The sequence below is a fragment of the Bactrocera neohumeralis genome, chromosome 3 (genome assembly GCF_024586455.1).
Source record: "Bactrocera neohumeralis isolate Rockhampton chromosome 3, APGP_CSIRO_Bneo_wtdbg2-racon-allhic-juicebox.fasta_v2, whole genome shotgun sequence".
Classification (NCBI taxonomy): domain Eukaryota; kingdom Metazoa; phylum Arthropoda; class Insecta; order Diptera; family Tephritidae; genus Bactrocera; species Bactrocera neohumeralis.
Window position 1 is genome coordinate 50,315,239 of NC_065920.1, and position 19,653 is coordinate 50,334,891.

At 33.7% G+C, this 19,653-nt stretch overlaps 1 protein-coding gene across 3 annotated transcripts in view; it reads right to left on the reverse strand.

Moving 5' to 3' along the window:
- Positions 1–19,653, reverse strand: part of LOC126753369 (uncharacterized) — a 162,300-nt gene that overhangs the window by 132,110 nt on the left and 10,537 nt on the right. For all 3 annotated transcript variants that reach the window (XM_050464760.1, XM_050464762.1, XM_050464761.1), the window contains exon 2: positions 18,166–19,082. In XM_050464760.1, coding sequence (XP_050320717.1) covers positions 18,166–18,612 — 447 coding nt within the window. In that variant the 5' untranslated portion in view covers positions 18,613–19,082. The remainder of the gene's footprint in view (positions 1–18,165; positions 19,083–19,653) is intronic.

Consider the following 19,653-nt stretch of genomic DNA (forward strand, 5'->3'; position numbering starts at 1 on the left):
TGGGCATTTTTCAATTTCCTATGTGAGTATATGAGTGCATATGTATGTGTTTAGGGTTACATTATGCGGTTGTAAATATTATATATAGTATGTCTATACTCATGTAAATATGGAGTACATATCTAAAAGGATAATGCTAATTAGGGTGGTTCTTAAATACGGTAAAATATTTCTTTATATTGCATTTCTCTAACCAAAGCGCAACAATTCAATTAATAAACTCAGTTTGTGAAATAAATGAGCCGTCATCGATTGATTCTTCATTTATTTACTCTTTACAGCAAATTTCTTGTAGAACCACCAACAAAGTTATTGAGTAGAATTCGATACCAGAAAGTATGCGATTGTCTCATGAAAGTGGTATACTGCCAAGCTTTATTCTACAGAGTTGAGACTTCTAATACTATTTTGTATGTCACCAATGACAAATTACAGTGAAAAATAACATCCAAATGTGCTATAAAGTTGAAATGGCTGGCTCATGAGAGTTTATTTATTCATTTGTGTAAATAAAGACACGATTTTAGATATACAATTTTTGGAAAACGTTTCAAGCACTTTGGGCTTATTGTCTTTTCAACAGCTGATATAATAGGAGTCGTCGATTCGCCATTTCTATGCTCAAAATTTTGACAACAGAGCATCAAAACTTTAAATGTAAAAGCAGCAAAAAATTTCGTCAGTTTAGTACCATAAAAACGAGTATGAGGTTATCTCTTAATGAGGTAACGAGGAGTGATATAACCGCTTCCTTGAATGCTGCCAAATAAGACTACTTTTATGGTACTCTTGTGAATGGCACTAATGACAAATTTCTGTCAAAATTTAGTTGGATAGAATACAAGATTTGTTGTTACACCTACATCTTAATACAAAATTAATATATCTAAGATACTTCACTTCACTTCTTAAACTCGGGATTTATAAAGTTTGCCACGTAGTTTTTTAAAACCAGAAGAAAACATCGGAGACCCTATAAAATATTACATTATGATCAGCATGATGAGATGATTCGATTTAGCCATGCCACTCTATCTATTCTTCTTCTGTCTATATAAAACCAAATAAGTTTCTCAATTTTAAATATTTCGAAAAGATGTTGCCCACCTGAAACTGAAACCAAACTGAACCACTATAATCAAGTCCTTGAGTGGAAAATTTTTTTAATTGCAGAGATATTTTCATGAAAATTGGCAGGGACTATATTTCAAGCCAATGGTAGAATATTTAAAGAAATTGTCCAGATTCGAACACTATGTATATTGCATAGCTGTCTTTTAAACTGAGCGCTCAAGATCAAGTTTTTGTATGGAAAACTCTTTTATATACATATGTATATAGATATCTTGGCATATTTTCACCAGTTTTAATACAGATTATTATCGAAGACATAAGTAGCTATAACACCTGAACAAATTTTTAAAATGGGATCACTAAAGCATTTAGTTGTCATACACTGAGCGCTCAAAATCAAGTTCTTTCGCCAATCGATATGGAAATGAAATCATCCATACAAATAATTTGAGGCACACTGCACAAATCGCACGTTTTATTAAATTTAGAACCTCCCTAGTGCATGCAGAACTACACATAGCATATGTATGTATATATAAATCTATATGTTTATAAACATATATACATATGCATGTAAAAAGCCTGCACTTAACTTTTCTACTTTATGCCATGCTACCAAGGACACGGCTGCATAAAATTTATAGCTAACAAAGATTTAGCTTTCAGCCAAGTTGAAAATCGATAACACATTTCTTTGTGTGTGGCATGCAACTTTTGCCGTTTGCTATGTGATTTTCTGCTCACTCTTTCGATAGAAAAAAAGTTAAAAATCTGCAAGTTTTGATAAAGTTTAGCCAGAAAACTGGAAAAAATTACAAATTTTGTGAAGCAGAGCGGAACGTTTGCGAGAAAATTGTTACATGCTGTGAAAAAACTAATTTCTAAAAAAAAATAAAACAACACGAGAAAAGTCAGCATAAAACTGAAAAAATAAAAAAAAAGCAGGAAAAAGTCTACAAAAATTTAATAAAAACTCGGCAAAGTAGGCTAAAAGTACAAACGGCTCTAATGCGTTGCATATTAAAAGTAGATTTTCTGCGAAAGTTTCAGCCAAATGCAGAAAATTTGTAAAGGCACACAAAACCGAGGAAAAAGCTTTAAGAAACAAGAAAAAAGTGTAACTTCCGATAACTGTGAAGCTACAATACCCTTCACAAATAAAAAAGATTCCATACAAGAACTTTATCAAGCAGTTTGTATGGCAGCTATATGCTATAGTGATTCGATTTGAATACATTTTGCGGAAATTGTAGCGATGCCTTGGGTAATAATCCTTGCCAAATTTCGAGAAAATATCTCGTCAAATTAAAAAGTTTACATACAAAGACTTGAGAGTAATCAGTCAGTTTGTATGGCAGTCATATATTTTTCCGGAGATTATACCATTACTTTGAACAATAACAAGTGCCGAATTTCGTGAAAATATCTCAACAAATAAATGTAATCCAAATGGACAGTTTCATGGAGAAAAAATTATGTGAGCAAAATTTCAGTTCAATATCTCAAAGTCTCAGGTATTAGCTCGCGTATTTACAGACAAACCGGCACGACTAAATCGACTCAGCTCGTCACGTTGATCATTCATAGATATACATATTCTATAAGATCTTCGAATTTTCTTCCTGATTTTAACGAAATTCGTGGCAAATTTAACGTACGCTGTCGAGGGTATAACAAACTGCACGCCACACCATCATCAAATAGGGAAAGCGTTTAAATTCACTGGGGAGAAATCTTTGTATTAAAACTTGTAAAAATCCAAATTAGAGCACCTGTCATACATACATACATATAACGAGGGCAGGGGCAAGCAGTCGAAGGTGACGCAAAAAATTAATTTCAATTCAAGCGCATATAGAGTGAAAAGCAAGAAGCAGCAACAATGTGCTACGCTGAAACGACCCATATACACACACATACACACATAATATTACACTTCGTCATACACACCACCGCACCCACATGCCACTTGCCACAGATTTCATTTTCCAAGCATAGCATAGCAGTTTAATGGCTTAACCGCGCAGCATTGTCCGGCCCTTCGCACGCCGCCCACCAAATTACACGCGTTCGTTGTTGGTTAGTGATGCCACCGCGGCTGTGTGGCGGATATTAAGAAATTAAGAGGAAATGTCCGATGATAAATTGCGCTAGTTTGCTGTGCCAGTTGACTGCCCTTTTGGCCTCGATTTTGCCGTTGCACGTTTGCTTATCGCATTGTTTTTGCTTTTACGCTACATTTTATTACTGCTCTTAAATGCAATCATGTGACTATTTGCTTATACGAGTATATGCATAGATATGTGTGTGTAGCAACTATGCACTAAATAACCGTTATTCGGAATGCAGTTTTGTTGGTTAATTCGCTTATTTTTTTTCTAAGATATTTTTTTTAGTCCAAAATCGGTGTAAGTTGTGAGAGAATGCACTCTGTTTGGAAAGTTTTGGTCTCTTCCTTACTGGTTGGACGTACATATGCCCATCAAGACTATTTTGTGTGAACTTCTTAATATGCTACTAGTCCAAAACTCTCAAAACTAAACACAATTCAGTGTAATCTTTGCCTAATCCTTGCCTATCAGACTTTCACTCAGGCTCGTCTCGGCTAATGTGAATGTGATTCGGTTTAGATAATTTAAATGGAATTTCCTGCATGAATTCTGGAGCACCAATCTCGTGGAGCTTTTATGAATTTTTATTTATTTGCCACACTAACTGGTAAAATAATGTTTATGACTAACAATCAAATATTTCTATGATATATTAAATTTACACACTTCAAGTAATTGTTATAAAGGGTTAACCCTATTTTTTAAAGAAAAAGCACAGAAACTTCAAATTCAATGGATGAGAAATTATTCTTTGGCATTTCCTGAAGGTTATCTCTTTCAAGACGGCACCGTCTCAAATGGTCCACCCGTTGAGTCCAATTTTCGAAGACTCTTTCGAGATTTCTAATGGTAACTGGTGAATGACACGCGTGATGTTTTGCTCCAAGGACTGAATTGAAGCTGGATTGTCTGCAAAGACTTTGGAATATAATTTTCCCCACAGAAAAAAGTCTAACGGTGTGATATCACACGATCTTGGTGGCCAAATCGACCGGCTCATAATGTAAAATTATCTGCTCATCGAAGTGTTCTTTCAATAAATTCATTGACTGATACTATTTGTGGGAAGTGGAGTCGTCTTGTTGAAACCAAATGTCGCCGAGATCACGAGCTTCAAATTCAGGTCAGACATCAAATAATCGGTTTTCAGCCGTAACGGTCGTCATTGACGGTTACATTCCACCGTTTGACGAAATATGGACCGATTATTCCACCAGCCCCCACACCACACCAAAGCGTTGTTTTTTCTGTTTAAAATATCAGCTTTTGAATTTTATATTTCTTAGTTCTTTGGAGGTTGGTAATATATTGTTCTAATTTTATGAATATGTGTATGGAAAGCTTAAAAATTTACGGAAGATTATAATTACTCAGTTCATTGTTAGGAAAACTCGCTGCTTCCTAATAATTCAAAATTTATGTAACTAAGATAGATAGTTCCACCATATTCGCCAAAAGTATTTGAGATCTCACTCAAAGCACCAATCATTTCGGCTTAGCCCAATGAACTTAATAATAGTAGAAACTTCTATTTGGAATAAAAATAGTTCCCCTTTCATCTACAACAATTACTACTTGGCATATGTATGTATGTACTATATAACCTCATAATATTACTAAATACAGCTGCTCATCTGGTTAACAGCAATTAGTCAAAATGTAATCTTCATAGTTCGACTACGCAGTCCCAACTGGTTTTGGTTAATTAAAGTAATTTAAATTGTAAAATATATGAATAATGAATAAATTCCACCCAGCTGGTTCTGTAGTAAACAGTTTTCCTACTTATGATTTAAAAATGGTGCAAAATATGTTTCCATACAAAACATGTAAAGTCTACAGTACATTAATGCTTTGTTCGAGACGATCACGGTTCCTGAGGTCGCCTATCGAAGAAGAATTTATTGGTAGGCATGAGGACAGTTTTTTGTCAAGTAGTACAATACGACATAACAACATGACAACCCGAATCGGTTTACTTAACCGATATTCTATTTTACAGGCGAGTAAACAATTTTATTTCCAACCTCTTAATAATTCTTATTGCTTAATTGGTTAGCTTACATTTAACGAGAGATATATGAAATATTTTCTTTATATTTTAATCGTCCAATCAACTCGAGGGATTTATGAATTTTGAAAAACATCTCTTCGGCTTTAGACATTCATCGAGAAATAAATGCCTTGAATACGGTCATTTGTTCTAATGATTACTCTCTTCCAAGCCAGAGAAATTTTCGATTCTCGAAATCGTATAGTATCGGGTGATTTTTTTGAGGTTAGGATTTTCATGCATTAGTATTTGACAGATCACGTGGGATTTCAGAATGGTGTCAAGAGAAAGATGCTCAGTATGCTTTGACATTTCATCATGAATAGACTTACTAACGAGTTCCAAATTAAAAATCAGTGTTCGGTTCGAAATGTGTTTCGCGCTTTACGTCCGAATTTTTGTTCAGCGATGAGGCTCATTTCTGGTTGAATGGCTTTACGAGCAAAATTATTTGGGGTGAAGAGCAACAGAATCGTTCCTTCCCATGCATCCAAAAATGCACTGTTTGGTGTGGTTTGTACGCTGGTGGAATATGGACCGTATTTTTTCAAAGATGCTGTTGGATCGTTACGGTGAATGGCGATCGCTATCGTTCGATTAAAAACTTTTTGTTGCCAAAAATGGAAGAACTGAACTTGGTTGACATGTGGTTTCAACAAATGTGTGGCCATTTTGAGGGAAAACTTCGGAGAACAATTCATCTCAGAAATGGACCCGTATTTACCAAGATCATGCGATTTAACGCCTTTAGACTATTTTTTGTGGGGCTATAAAGTCTAAAGTCTACAGAAATAAGCCAGCAACTATTCCAGCTTTGGAAGACAACATTTCCGAAGAAATTCGAAAAAATGCTCTTAAAAATGGACTTTCAATCCAAGCTTAGTTTAAATGAAATTATCGAATGTCCAATCTAATTTCAAATAAAGAACTTTTTGTTTTATGGATCAATAGCTCTTAAAAAATCACCCGATATTAAGCAAAATGTGAATTGTAAGATGCATAGAAACACATAGAAGGGTTCCAAACTAAATAATCGAATAGGAGGTTGCGTCTTTACAGCAAAATTATATACCAGAATCGCCTTCCAAGTACCAGCCTGCTGCAATATCCAAGCGGAGATCGCATCAATTAAAGAATGTATTCATGTACTGTATTTATAAGCAGAAAGCCAAGCGGTTTTGAAAACTCTTAAGGTTTCATCAAGCTTAGTGAAAGAATGCCTTGATCTCTTAGTGGATCCGGCCATTTTATTCAAAGGGCATACACAAAGGGGATTTTTATGGGTTTCAAAACCAGACTGTATAAAAATATAAGCACTTTTTGCATTTACGAAAAAATTTGTTAATTGTGAAAAGTGAATATAATTTTTTGAATAATTGACGTAGTGTATTATACGGTATTAAGTATTTTTATCTTTCTCATTTGATTAGATGGAGAGTAACGCTTAACGAATAGAAGGCAGCTGTATGTAATATACCAGGTAGTGCAAAATTTTTTAAATTCTTCTGCTAAAAATAAAAACATTTTATACCCAATTATTTGCACTATCTCATATTTTTATTCGCAAAACATAACCTTGAATTCAACAACAAATTCACTGACGAGCATTTTTCGCCAATTTCCTTTTTCCATTTTCTGTTTCTAATCTGCTCAAAACTTATCCATTCAGGTTTTCAAACATTCAAATCTATTAATGTTATTCATTTATTTTAATTTCAAGCTATTTGTTGCTACAATTGTCAGTGGATTTGCTACATATTTGATAAAATATGTACTTATATAATCGCTTCATGCGCAATATGTAAACATGTGCTGATACTTTGTAAATAAATTCATATAAACATTCGTACGGAGGGTGCGTGACCACAAAAAACGAAGGCAAAAAAAATATATTTATAAATAAATGCAGTCCAGGCATTTTTTTCGCATGACTGAATACAAATTTATAACGAAAAAATTTTAAATTTTTGCGACCGATAAATAATGCAAATGGAAATATAACTTTCACATAAGTATGTACGTTTATAATTATTAGTGAGGTATTCGCTCATAAGTCTGCTGATAAGGCCTGGCAGAAAAACCAGCATAGTTGAGATTGATTGCTGGTGGAAAAACGTTTCTGATAATTGGAGTTAATTTAATTGTTTTGTACTTTGTGGAACTTTTGTAAAATAATTTTTTCTGCAGTAAAAGTTATTGATTCATCAAACCTTGAATTGTGGTGAAACATATTAACAACTGGTATAATTTATATATGTATGTATGTATGTATATAAGTATGTAGATATGTATAAAAGCAATAAGGTAATGAATTCGAAAATAGAGAGTTTGCGGATACTTCATAAAAGTGCTAGAACCGCTTTCTTCATACTACTAAATTTTGTTTTTATGCCAATTTACTAAAGTCAATCTCTCAAAGGACAAGTTACTACCAAAAAAATAACGTAAAGATGTTTTACGGATTTTCAAAACTTAAGGCTTGAATAAAAAATATATATGATTGCTTACAGAAAGCACTAGGCATAAACGCTGTTCGAAACAAAAGTATTACTAAAATGCTACTTGGAAAAAAGGAAGCATTTTTTGAGACAACAAAGGCTCATCACGATTTCACAAGCGTCAAAGAAGACGTTGCCTTAAGATTGTCTCATAGTGCTGCTAATCTGTTTGTATAACTGATTTGTGCTATACGCTACTCTCTAATAAGTGGTGAATCAAAGATACCACCAAGTATATTTATAATCAAAAAAATATATATTTTAACAAATAACAAATACTTTTTTTTAACAAACATTTTTCAATAATTTGATGAATAGCTTTATATGTAACTATAAAAACGTTTTGTTTGAAAAATCCTTAAAAAAAATTATATAAGTATTATATTGTATTAAAAAAAGTATTTAAGTAACAAAAAAGCTGCTTTAGGGGCACACTTAGTGTAGCAACGTATAAGTGGCGTTTTGTTTTGGGAGTTTTTAACAAAAACAACTACTCAATCATGTGTTTCAAAATTTCAAGAATATATTCATATATATGTACATATGTATTTTAAGAGTATTTGCAGTAAAATGTTGAAGAGAAAAATTAAATATTTTTCGAACAAGCATCACCCATTGCGGCAGTGTTTCGAGCCTCGCCGTGGCTGAAACCTAAACGAGTCTCTAAAAGAAGATATTGTCTGTACAATGACCCACGGACGAAAAAAAAAATTTAAAATTGACAAAAAAGGCGTTTAAAAAAAGTTGAATTTTGTCCAAAATTGTGTTCGCTTTTGGCCTGTCTGATCAGATCAGAAAACTGGTAGACCTTTGAATGGAGGAACAAACAGATAAATTTGAGATTTTAATATAAATATTTTCCAAAGCGGTTTGGGCTGAGCCAAATGATATTCTAACACTATTAGCGAGGTCTCTAATTGATTAACTCTTCTGCTATCTCAAGGTCATCTCGTGACCTTTTTGTGTCATTTTTTCTTATATTTCATAAAAGACATACAATTTTGGGATTTTCTTTACGAATTTCTGCGTTGAGAGGATTATTTTTCAAAAAAAAATTGGGTATAATCAAAACCAACGTGACTAATTAAAGTAAAGTCATTCAGTGACCATCAGCTGTTTAAAGCGTCAAATGAAAGTTTCGTGCCAATTTCATCAATTAAGTTTTGTGTAAAAATACAGACATCGTAGATAATTTGTAAAATGCAACAAAACCGAGCTTCAGCGGGTACTTTGATTGTGTTGCTGTAATTCATATTTGTTTTCAATGGAATATTATCTGATAGAGCAGACAATAATGGAAGACGTGGACATTGATGATTAAAGTGATGTTTAGGACGATGAGAATGTAGTGGAAGAATTGCCAGATGGTGAATATACTGAAGAATACATTGCTAGCGATGAAGAAGAACGTATTTTTGGAAATAAGACGTGTGCTGAGGTTCGATAACAGAGTCGATCGCAGAGCTTAGAGAGTGTACGTTAAACATGCTCCAATTCGGGATTTATGCGAGAAATTGGTAATTAGTTTAACGCTACTGTTTGTTCCGTATAAAAACTTAACCCATCCCAAGAACTTGCAGAAATAATCGATTTTTATAATTCTACAAAATCTGGAGTAGACATAATTGACCAGTAGAAATATATGTACATATGTATATACATACGTACATACTTCGGCGGTCAGCGAACCACCTGCGCAGTTTGAACGAGCTTATTTTGCGTAAAACATACGAGCACTCCCCCATTTGCAAAAAACCTGTATGCCCTGAACGTACGAAATAAACAAAAGCAAGTACAAAGGAAAATTGTTAAAATTATATTTTATTCTATTATTCATATAATAAACTATTCAAGACAGTGAAAATTTTATTTACGAATAAAGGCGAAAACGTTTTTGTCAGTATAAGAATCCAAGAGATTGGAAAAAATTACGAATTTAAGGCTGCTTTCTCAATGTCTGGTTACCAGCGTTTCTGTCCAGTTAATAGAGTTGTCCGCTTAATAGATTGTACTTAATAAACGTCAATAATCTGCATGGTCAATGAAGATGTCCGCTCTGTAGGTCGTCCATTTAAAAGATCTTTCTCTGCATTCATTATTTATTAATTGTTTTAACTCTCCTATCTTCTAAGTTGGTTCGAACTGGACACATCGTGGTAAATTTTGCTAAAATCAGTTCAGTAGTTTAGGAGTCCATCGCGGACAAACAACGTGACACGTACTTTTTATATATGAAGATGAACTTATATGATAGTTCCGAAGTTATAGAAAATATAAAATTCATTAAATTTTTATTTAATTACTTAGGGTATTATAAATATGTATGTAAATACATATCTTCTTCTTCTTAATTGGCGTAGACACCGCTTACGCGATTATAGCCGAGTTAACAACATCGCGCCAGTCGTTCTTCTTTTCGGTACATGGCGCCAATTGGATGTTCCACGCGAAACCAGATGCTTCTCCACTTGGTCCTTCCGAACGAGTGAAGGATGGAGTCATGTGTAGAAGTTCACGCAAGTGAGGAAAGTTCTCTGATCGTCATTCACTTGAGAGTGGCCAGAAACGATTCTTTTACATATGACTCAAGCAGCTCACGACTTCCGGCATGCACCTGGAATGTCCGGTCCCATAATTGAGAAGGTGACGCTGCCCAGCTGGTTGGATGGACGGGACAAGGACAGAGACGAGTAGGTCCTTGTGGGATTTACTACAGTGGCCGTATAAAGGAGCGCAAGTTTGGTGTGGAATTCGTGGTGGGAGAGAGACTCCGTCGCCGAGTACTATCATTCACTGCGGTGAATGAACGTCTAACCACAATCCGCATCAAAGCGAGGTTCTTCAACATATCGCTGATTTGCGCCCACGCCCCGACGGAAGAGAAGGACGATGTGACCAAAGATGCCTTTTATGAGTGCTTGGAGCGCACTTATGAGAGATGCCCCCGCCACGATGTCAAAATCGTGCTTGGCGATTTTAACGCCAGGGTGGGCAAAGAAGGTATCTTTGGCACTGCGGTCGGTAAATTCAGCCTCCACGACGAAACATCCCCAAATGGGTTGAGGCTGATCAACTTCGCCGGGGCCCAAAATATGGTTATCTGTAGTACTAGATTCCAGCATAAGAAGATTCATCAAGCTACCTGGCTGTCTCCGGATCGAAAAACCACCAACCAGATCGATCATGTTGTGATAGACGGAAGACACGTCTCCAGTGTTTTAGATGTACGTGCGCTCCGAGGCCCTAACATCGACTCGGACCACAATCTTGTTGCAGCCAAGATTCGCACCCGCCTCTGTGCAGCAAAAAACGCACGCCAACAAACACAAGGAAGGTTTGACGTTGAGAAGCTGCAATCACAACAGACAGCCGAACGATTTTCTACTCGGCTTGCACTCCTGCTCTCTAAGAGCACTCGTCAACAACTCGTTATAAGGGAACTGTGGGACGGCATTTCAAACTCCTTACGTACAGCTGCAACCGAAACCATTGGTTTTCGGAAAGTACAAAAGAACAGCTGGTACGACGAGGAGTGCCGTGTCGCAGCGGAGAGAAAACAGGCTGCCTACCTCGCAACGTTACGATCGACCACTAACACGTGCGGGATGGGATAGATACCGAGAGTTGAAGAGGGAAGCGAGACGCATTTGTAGACAGAAAAAGAAAGTGGCCGAAATGCGTGAGTATGAAGAGCGTGATAAGCTGGCCGAGAGGGGTAATGCTCGAAAATTCTATGAAAAAATGCGGCGGGTTACAGAAGGTTTCAAGACCGGAGCATACTCTTGTAGAACACCCAAAGGTGATCTAGTGACCCGATGCCCAGAGCATACTAAAATTATGGAGGGAACACTTCACACACACAACGCAATCGGGTTCGCCATTCCGCAATCGATGACGATGGAGTAGACGTTCCATTGCCCGACCATGAAGAAGTTCGAATAGCAATTACCCGACTGAAGAACAACAAAGCGGCGGGGGCCGATGGATTGCTGGCCGAGCTATTCAAACACGGCGGCGAAGAACTGATAAGGAACATGCATCAACTTATTTGTAAAATATGGTCGGACGAAAGCATGCCCAACGATTGGAATTTAAGTGTGCTATGCCCAATCCATATAAAGGGAGACCCCACAATCTGCGCCAACTAGCGTGGGATTAGCCTCCTCAACATCGCATATAAGGTTCTATCGAGCGTATTGTGTGAAAGATTAAAGCCCACCGTCAACAAACTGATTGGACCTTATCAGTGTGGCTTCAGACCTGGCAAATCAATAACCGACCAGATATTCACCATGCGCTAAATCTTGGAAAAGACCCGTGAAAGGAGAATGTATATACATATACATATGTATTTTATGTATATGCCCTATCAGAAGTACATATGTATGTAAGTATGTACAAATCGCCATATGAACACATACATATAAAAAACATTTTTATGTTTACATGTTATGCTGCGTTCAGAGCGTGACCATTTGGCATACTGACTCACATTGCTGGCCAAATGTAAAGCCGGGTCGCGAGAATTTCAGTTTGTTATTCTTCATTTTATTGTTTACTAGCGCAGCAAAAACAACGCATTAGACTAGTTTGCTTTCATATGTATATACATAAATATGTATGTACATATATGTTACAAATAAATCGTAGTCAAATAGAAATGTGCGCATAAAAACACCTATCGAGACACAAATATACAAACACAGCAACGCACAAAAATATTCACATTAAATATTTATTTAGATTTTAATGCTTAGATTTTTCTTTGCTTCGCTGTGATTTTGTTTTCTGTGTTAAACATTTGTTTAGTGCCAAACGGTCGAACAGCTGTTTGCTAACAATTTTTATATATTTCTCGTTTATTTTGTCTGCTTTTCGTGATTGCTTTGTTTTTGTAAGTTTTTCGTGCTATTTCTAGCGGAACTAAGCCAATTTGCATATATGTACATATGTATGTCTTTATATATATGTATATTTATATAGTAATCATACATATACCATATGTATTTTGCATTGTTATTGTAAATAAATATATTTGACAATGAAAAATTTGCTTCCGTTCGAATTAGTTTTTAGAATAAAAATTTCTGCCGGTTTTTGTTTGTAGCTTTATTATTTTACATTCATATGTATGTAAGTATTTGAATTGAATTTTGTGTCGCGGAAAATCAATAAAATTATAAATATCAGCTTAATTTCGAATAATGTAATATTTAATAAATTCTTATGCAATTTTCAGTTAATTTTATTATTTTTTGTTTTGTTATTAATTTATTAGTCAAAATTAAGTTTGCCCAACAATTGGAATTTAGACGAGTTTTTATTACTTCACTTTGGCATATTTTTCGAATTTTTCAACTAAATATGTATGTATTTAGATTCTTCTAAAGCCTTATAGCCCCACAAATCTGGTTGTCATAAATAATGCGATTATTAAAATAATATGTTGGTCCTATTTTTAATGCGAGCGAATGGGCACAGAAAAGTTAAATACGGCGAGAAGGTTAAAAATAAAGGGAATGCAAATTAAAACAAGTAAGGAAGGGCTAAGTTCGGGTGTCACCGAACATTTTATACTCTCGCATGGTAAAGTGATAATCGAAATTTCATTATCCGTCATTTAAATATTTTTCAAATACCGTATTTCTGTAAAGTTTTATTCCGCTATCATCATTGGTTCCTAATGTTTATACTCGTATTATACAGAGAAGGCATCAGATGGAATTCAAAATAGCGTTATATTGGAAGAAGGCGTGGTTGTGAACCGATTTCACCCATATTTCGTACATGTCATCAGGGAAATCAAGAAAATATTACATACCGAATTTCATGGAAATCGGTTAAGTAGTTCCCGAGATATGGTTCTTGGTCCATAAGTGGGCGGCGCCACGCCCATTTTCAATTTTTAAAAAAAGCCTGGGTGCAGCTTCCTTTTACCATTTCTTCCGTAAAATTTAGTGTTTCTGACGTTTTTGGTTAGTCGGTTAACGCACTTTTAGTGATTTTCAACATAACCTTTGTATGGGAGGTGGGCGTGGTTATTATCCGATTTCTTCCATTTTTGAACTGTATATGGAAATGCCTGAAAAAAACGACTCTGTAGAGTTTGGTTGACATAGCTATAGTAGTTTCCGAGATATGTACAAAAAACTTAGTAGGGGGCGGGGCCACGCCCACTTTTCCAAAACAATTGCGTCCAAATATGCCCCTCCCTAATGCGATCCTTTGTGCCAAATTTCACTTTAATATCTTTATTTACATATGGCTTTATAGGTTTTCGGTTTCCGCCATTTGTGGCAGTGGGCCGATTTTGCCCATCTTCGAATTTAACCTTCTTATGGAGCCAAGGAAATACGTGTACCAAGTTTCATCATGATATCTCATTTTTGACAGACATCCGGATTTCGACTCTACTCGTCACCCTGATCACTTTGGTATGTATATATAACCCTATATCTGACTAACTTACAAACAAAGAACAAAACTATAATACTCTCGTTAGCAACATTGTTGCGAGATAAAAAAAAAACAAGAAAAACCTTAATTCTTGGTTTATGGAAGCTTATGACATAAAAGGGTATAAAAGGTTTTTATCTCCATTTTGATCAGTCAGCTTGTATGGCAGCCATATGTATGCTATAGTATTCCGATCTTTTCTATTTTATTCTATTAATTCATGCCAAATTATGGGAAGAAGCACAATGGGTGCCGCATTTGCTAACAATGAAACAAACCACATTCGAATGCGATTTTCTCAGTAACATTTGGAGTGTTTTAAAAAGGATAAAGTAGATTTTTTGGTCGATACATCACTTTGGCTGAGACTTGGGTCTATTACCATGATCTTGAATAAAAACAAGAGTCTAAAGAGTGGTGTGAACCTGATTGTTAGGCTACGAAACGTGTTCATGTCCGGAAATCGGCCAAGAAGGTTATGGCATCAGTTTTTTGGGATTCGAGAGATTTTAGTTTGTGGATTACTTGCAAACTGTTAAAACAATTAATTCTGAATATTATTGCAACCTTTTGAAACAATTGATGGAAATAATTCGTGAAAAACGACGCGATTTGCAGAAGAAAAAAATCCTTTCTCATCAGCACAATACACCGTGTCACAAGAGTATTTTGACAAAGGCTAAAATCCATGAATTAAAGTTCGAATTGTTGGAGCATGCACCGTATTCACCGGATTTGACCCCAGCGATTGCCATTTGTTTCCAGAACTCAAAAAATTTATGCGTGGCAAGCGTTTTTCATCAAAGGAAGAGGTCATAACGGCTGTTGAAGCGTATTTTACAGACCTTACGGATTTTCACTTCAGGCAAGGGATCCACAGATTGGACGTTCGTTGAAGCAAGTATATTAATGTTCAGGCAGATTATACTGAATAGTAAAGTATATTTTAAATTTGTTTTTCTTATCAAACGACAATACTTATTGAACAACCTGGTATCTCGTAAAATAAAATAGTTTTCCATACAAGGACATGTTTTTGTTCGTTTAGTTTGTATGAGAGCTAAGTATATGCTATAGTTTTGCGATCTGAACAACTTAGTCGGAGATTGAAGCGATGTCTAAGATATTAATTTATTTTAAATTTCATAAAGATACTTCGTCAATTTTTTCATACAACAATTTCATTGTTTATTTTGTATAACAGCTATTGCTACAAATACCAGTCCGATTTGAACAATTTATTGGGAGATTAAAGCGGTGTCTATGATATTTAAATTTCATGAAGCATCATCGCCGATTAAAATCTTTTTCCTAAAAAGAACTACAGTTTCATGGTTCAGTTTTCAAGACAGCTAAATACATACATACATACTTATGTGCATATATCCTTTAGTAGCCCGATATATGTACATATGTATGTACATGCATACTTATGTGATATCAGGTTCCGACGAATGAGCAGTTTCAAAGTTCAAATCACAGAAGTTTGATTTTGGTTATAAATATCGATGACATTAACTGAGCAGAAATGTCAAACATAGTAATATTTTGTAAAGTAAACATCATTATAAGCTCCATAACTTATAGCTTAGTTTAGATTATTTAAAATACTAGGTGGCTTTGAAATTTAACTTGATTTCTTTCGGTTATAAAATTTAATTCGTCAAATGAAATGAAATCAAATGAACAAAATTTTATTATGTTTACTGAAATAGAAGGAGAGTTTCCATAAACTTAAAATAATACTTTTAGTACACTTTTTGAAAATTTAAACTTAAACTAACATATTGTTCTTCATTATTTTTTTTATTATGTTATTCATAATTTTTTTAATACAAAATTATGTTAAAAAGAAATTTTTTTTAATAAAACTTAAGACTTGACAAATTTTTATAAAATGTTTTTATGTATATTTATTATTATAAAAAATAGAAATACTATTTGTTTTGCTTATCTTATTTAATTTCAGATATATTTTACGGATTTTCAAAATTTTTTAATATTATTACATTAAGGTTCTCCAAAAAAACTTTTTATTTTCAACTCAACCCCTCACATACACATAGATACTCGTACATATGTATATACATTTGATTTAAAATCCAAATCTTCTGATTTGCATTGAAATATTGTATTTTAGATATATTAGGGTGTTTCAAAAAATGTAATTTTTTCAAATAACCTTCACACATACATACATATATACATGTTATTTAAAATCCAAATCTTGTGATTTGCATTCAAGTAGTTTTTAGACCTAAAAAATAATCTTTTTCCACTCTTACCCTGTCAAATGTTTTCAATTGATTTAAAATCCAAAACTTCTGATTTGCATTTAAATTTTTTTTCCTTTTATGCACATTAGGGTGCTTCAAACATTTTTTTAATCTTATTTTAACTCAAACACTCTCAAACCTCACAGCAAATAGAGTAATGAAAATTTTCACTAAACATAAATCGAAGTTATCGCTATTCTTATTTAAGTTTCTCGTTTAATAAACACAAGAAAACATTTTCATTGTAATTGAATTCGCATTAAAAACAATTTTTCACAGAAATTTATTTAATATCTTCAAGTTCAGTTTTTTAGCCTTGCTAAACTAAAAGACAAAATCTGATTCTATTTATAAGAAAATGACATTCAGACATTTTTAAATGTTGAAATTTATTAATTTTTATATTATTATTATTATTTGTCAAAACTCCACGTTATACCATTGTTACTCAGGCTAAGTCCTATAAATCTTCATAAATATTGCCAAAATAAAGGAAAGAAACCGCTTGAGACTCTCCATATTTAATAATACAAGTAATGAATACACGAATACTGTCGGTAAAAAAATCTGCAAAGAGCCAAACCCTCTATGACTAATTTCATGCATAAATGCATTATACTTTTTTCAAAGAATCTTATTTTCAAATATTCTGTTGCGGCAAACAATTGAAACTTTTATTCGTTTTAGCGGTTTTGAAATGTTTGAAAAAAACGTTTTGAAGAAAAAGGAATCAAAAACCAGATTTTTATTTTTTTCGAAAAATTCGAACCTTCTAATATTTTTCATAAAATGATTACATCATTGAAATAAAGTGAGAAATTATAAGATGACCATATTTCTACTTTATTAGTACGTTTCATAGTGTGACTAAAAATAATGTTTCCATTTGCGAATCTCGAAAACAAATATTTCGATTTTGAAGACTAACTTCTTTTAAAAGATTTTGGTTTTCCAAAAACCAGAAAAAACTAGTGTTTGAGAAAAATTTTTTTTAAATTATTTAATAAAATAATGTATGAAAAAAAATATTTTTCTGAATACATTATAAATTATTTTAAATTACTAAATATTTTTTTATTATTTCTGACTTTCCATGGACCCACAAAGGCAAGAAATAAAATATTTTTTTAATAGTAATAAATATAAATAAATTTTTGGTGTATGAAATATTTTCTTTTCTACAGATCAGTATTTTCGAGAATAAAACTGAGGAAAAAAATTTGTAAAAAAAAGTTGAAATTTAACTTAAAATAAAAATATAAATACAAATAAAGTTTTCGAAAACGAAATCAGAGAAAAATTATTTTCGAAATATTTTCAATTAAATATCCTTTAATTACATTATATACATGTTTTGCTCTTCAAGTATTGTAAGTAAATTTATTTGCTATACACTTTCGAAGTATTTTTCGAATACAGTTTTCGAAAAAAAATATCTGAGAAAAATAATTTTCGAATTATTGTATAATCAGTTAAATATCCTTCTGTTATATGTAATGATTGGGTCTTCAAGTATTGTACATAAATTTCCTAATATTTTTCGAATATAGTTTTCGAAAAAATTATCTTAAAAAAAAATTTTCGAAATGTGCTCATAACATTAACCTTCAATTAACATATACATAAATAAAAATAAAGCATTTTTCTAGTATCTAAAAACTATAATTGTAGCAGTGTGAAGTCTTCTCCGCACTTACCTTCGGATCCAGTATGCTCCGCTCCAAGCTGCCCTCTCTGTTCAGCGTAGTTGCATTGCTGCCGCTACTTGAGCCGTTTGAGTACATTTGTTGATGTTGTTGTTGCTGCTGTTGCAACGTCGTCGCTTCAAGGCGTAAGCGTGCACGTTCCACGCGCGCCAAGGTGGGGCTATCCAAAATCGAGGGCGCACGTGATGGTGGCCTCGAGCCGCCCGGCACGCCGCCAACAGCAGCCACAGCTAAAGAAGACGCTGAGTTGCCTGCATTGGGCAGTTGTGCCCAAGCGGCTGTTGGTTCCAATAACGTATGATTGGACGATGTCGAGGAGCAGCCCGGTGTAGGTGTGGATGTGGACGTTGAATTGGTTGTGGTCATGCTGTGACTGCTGTTGCTATGCTGATTGTAGCTGTTGCTGTTCGCAGTGTTGTTGTTGGAGCTGACGAGCATTTTTGGTTCAGAATTTTCACTGGAATCTCTCAAAGCGTAATCAAGTGTATTTCGGTTTTAATCGCGTAATTATGGTAATTTTGCGGGATTACTCGGTATTTGCTTTCACTGCAGTTTGTATTGATAATCTCTTTTTTTAATTTTTACAAATATTTTTTATTTATTAATTTAAATATTTTATATTTATTTGAATACTATTTCTTTTAAAGGTTTTTGCTAATTGATTTTTCGTTGATTTTCTAAATTAATTACAATTTCATTTGTGTAAATTTATGTTTGAATTATATTTACTAATTGAATTTTTTTCGTTGATTAAATTTATTTATTTATTTTTATTAATACTTATAATACTTTCTAATATCAATACGTTTTCTCACTTCTCACTTTTTTCTAATATTTAATTCATTATTTCTTATTTATTTAAGGTGAAAAACAATTTCGATTCCATTGAAATCACTTTCACTGTTTTCCTGAAAATAAAAAAAATACAGAAAATTAATTTAATAATTATATTTTTGCGAACAACAAAAAAGGATCCCCAAATATAGATACTTATATATACATATGTATATTCAGTAACTTCTTTCTAAATAAATTTACGAAAATCTTCAACTCATACTCAAAATTCTTTATAATTGGATTCAGGATGAATCAAAAACCATTTTTTTTTCGCTTGCTACTCTAAAAAATAAGTTCTAGACACCTCTGAGAAAGTGTCTCCGAGTATAAACTCTTAATTGTAGCGGGAAGGACCTCCGCGTACAGGGCACAGTAGAACACCGGTTTCAGTGCAAGTTTCACTTTATCAAAGACCAGTTTTGCGAAAAATACTATTGGAGGTTAATTATGAATATGAAGTATTAGTGTAGTGAAGCATTCACTGGAAGTAACTGAATAATAGTATCACTAATTTAATACTGAAAGAACCGTCCCTTTGCATCACAATTAGAAACTGAAACTCATTTGACTTTTTAGTAATCAAAATTAATATTATTAGCTCTACCTTCTTAGCCATAGACTTTTCATGTTAACATCGCATGA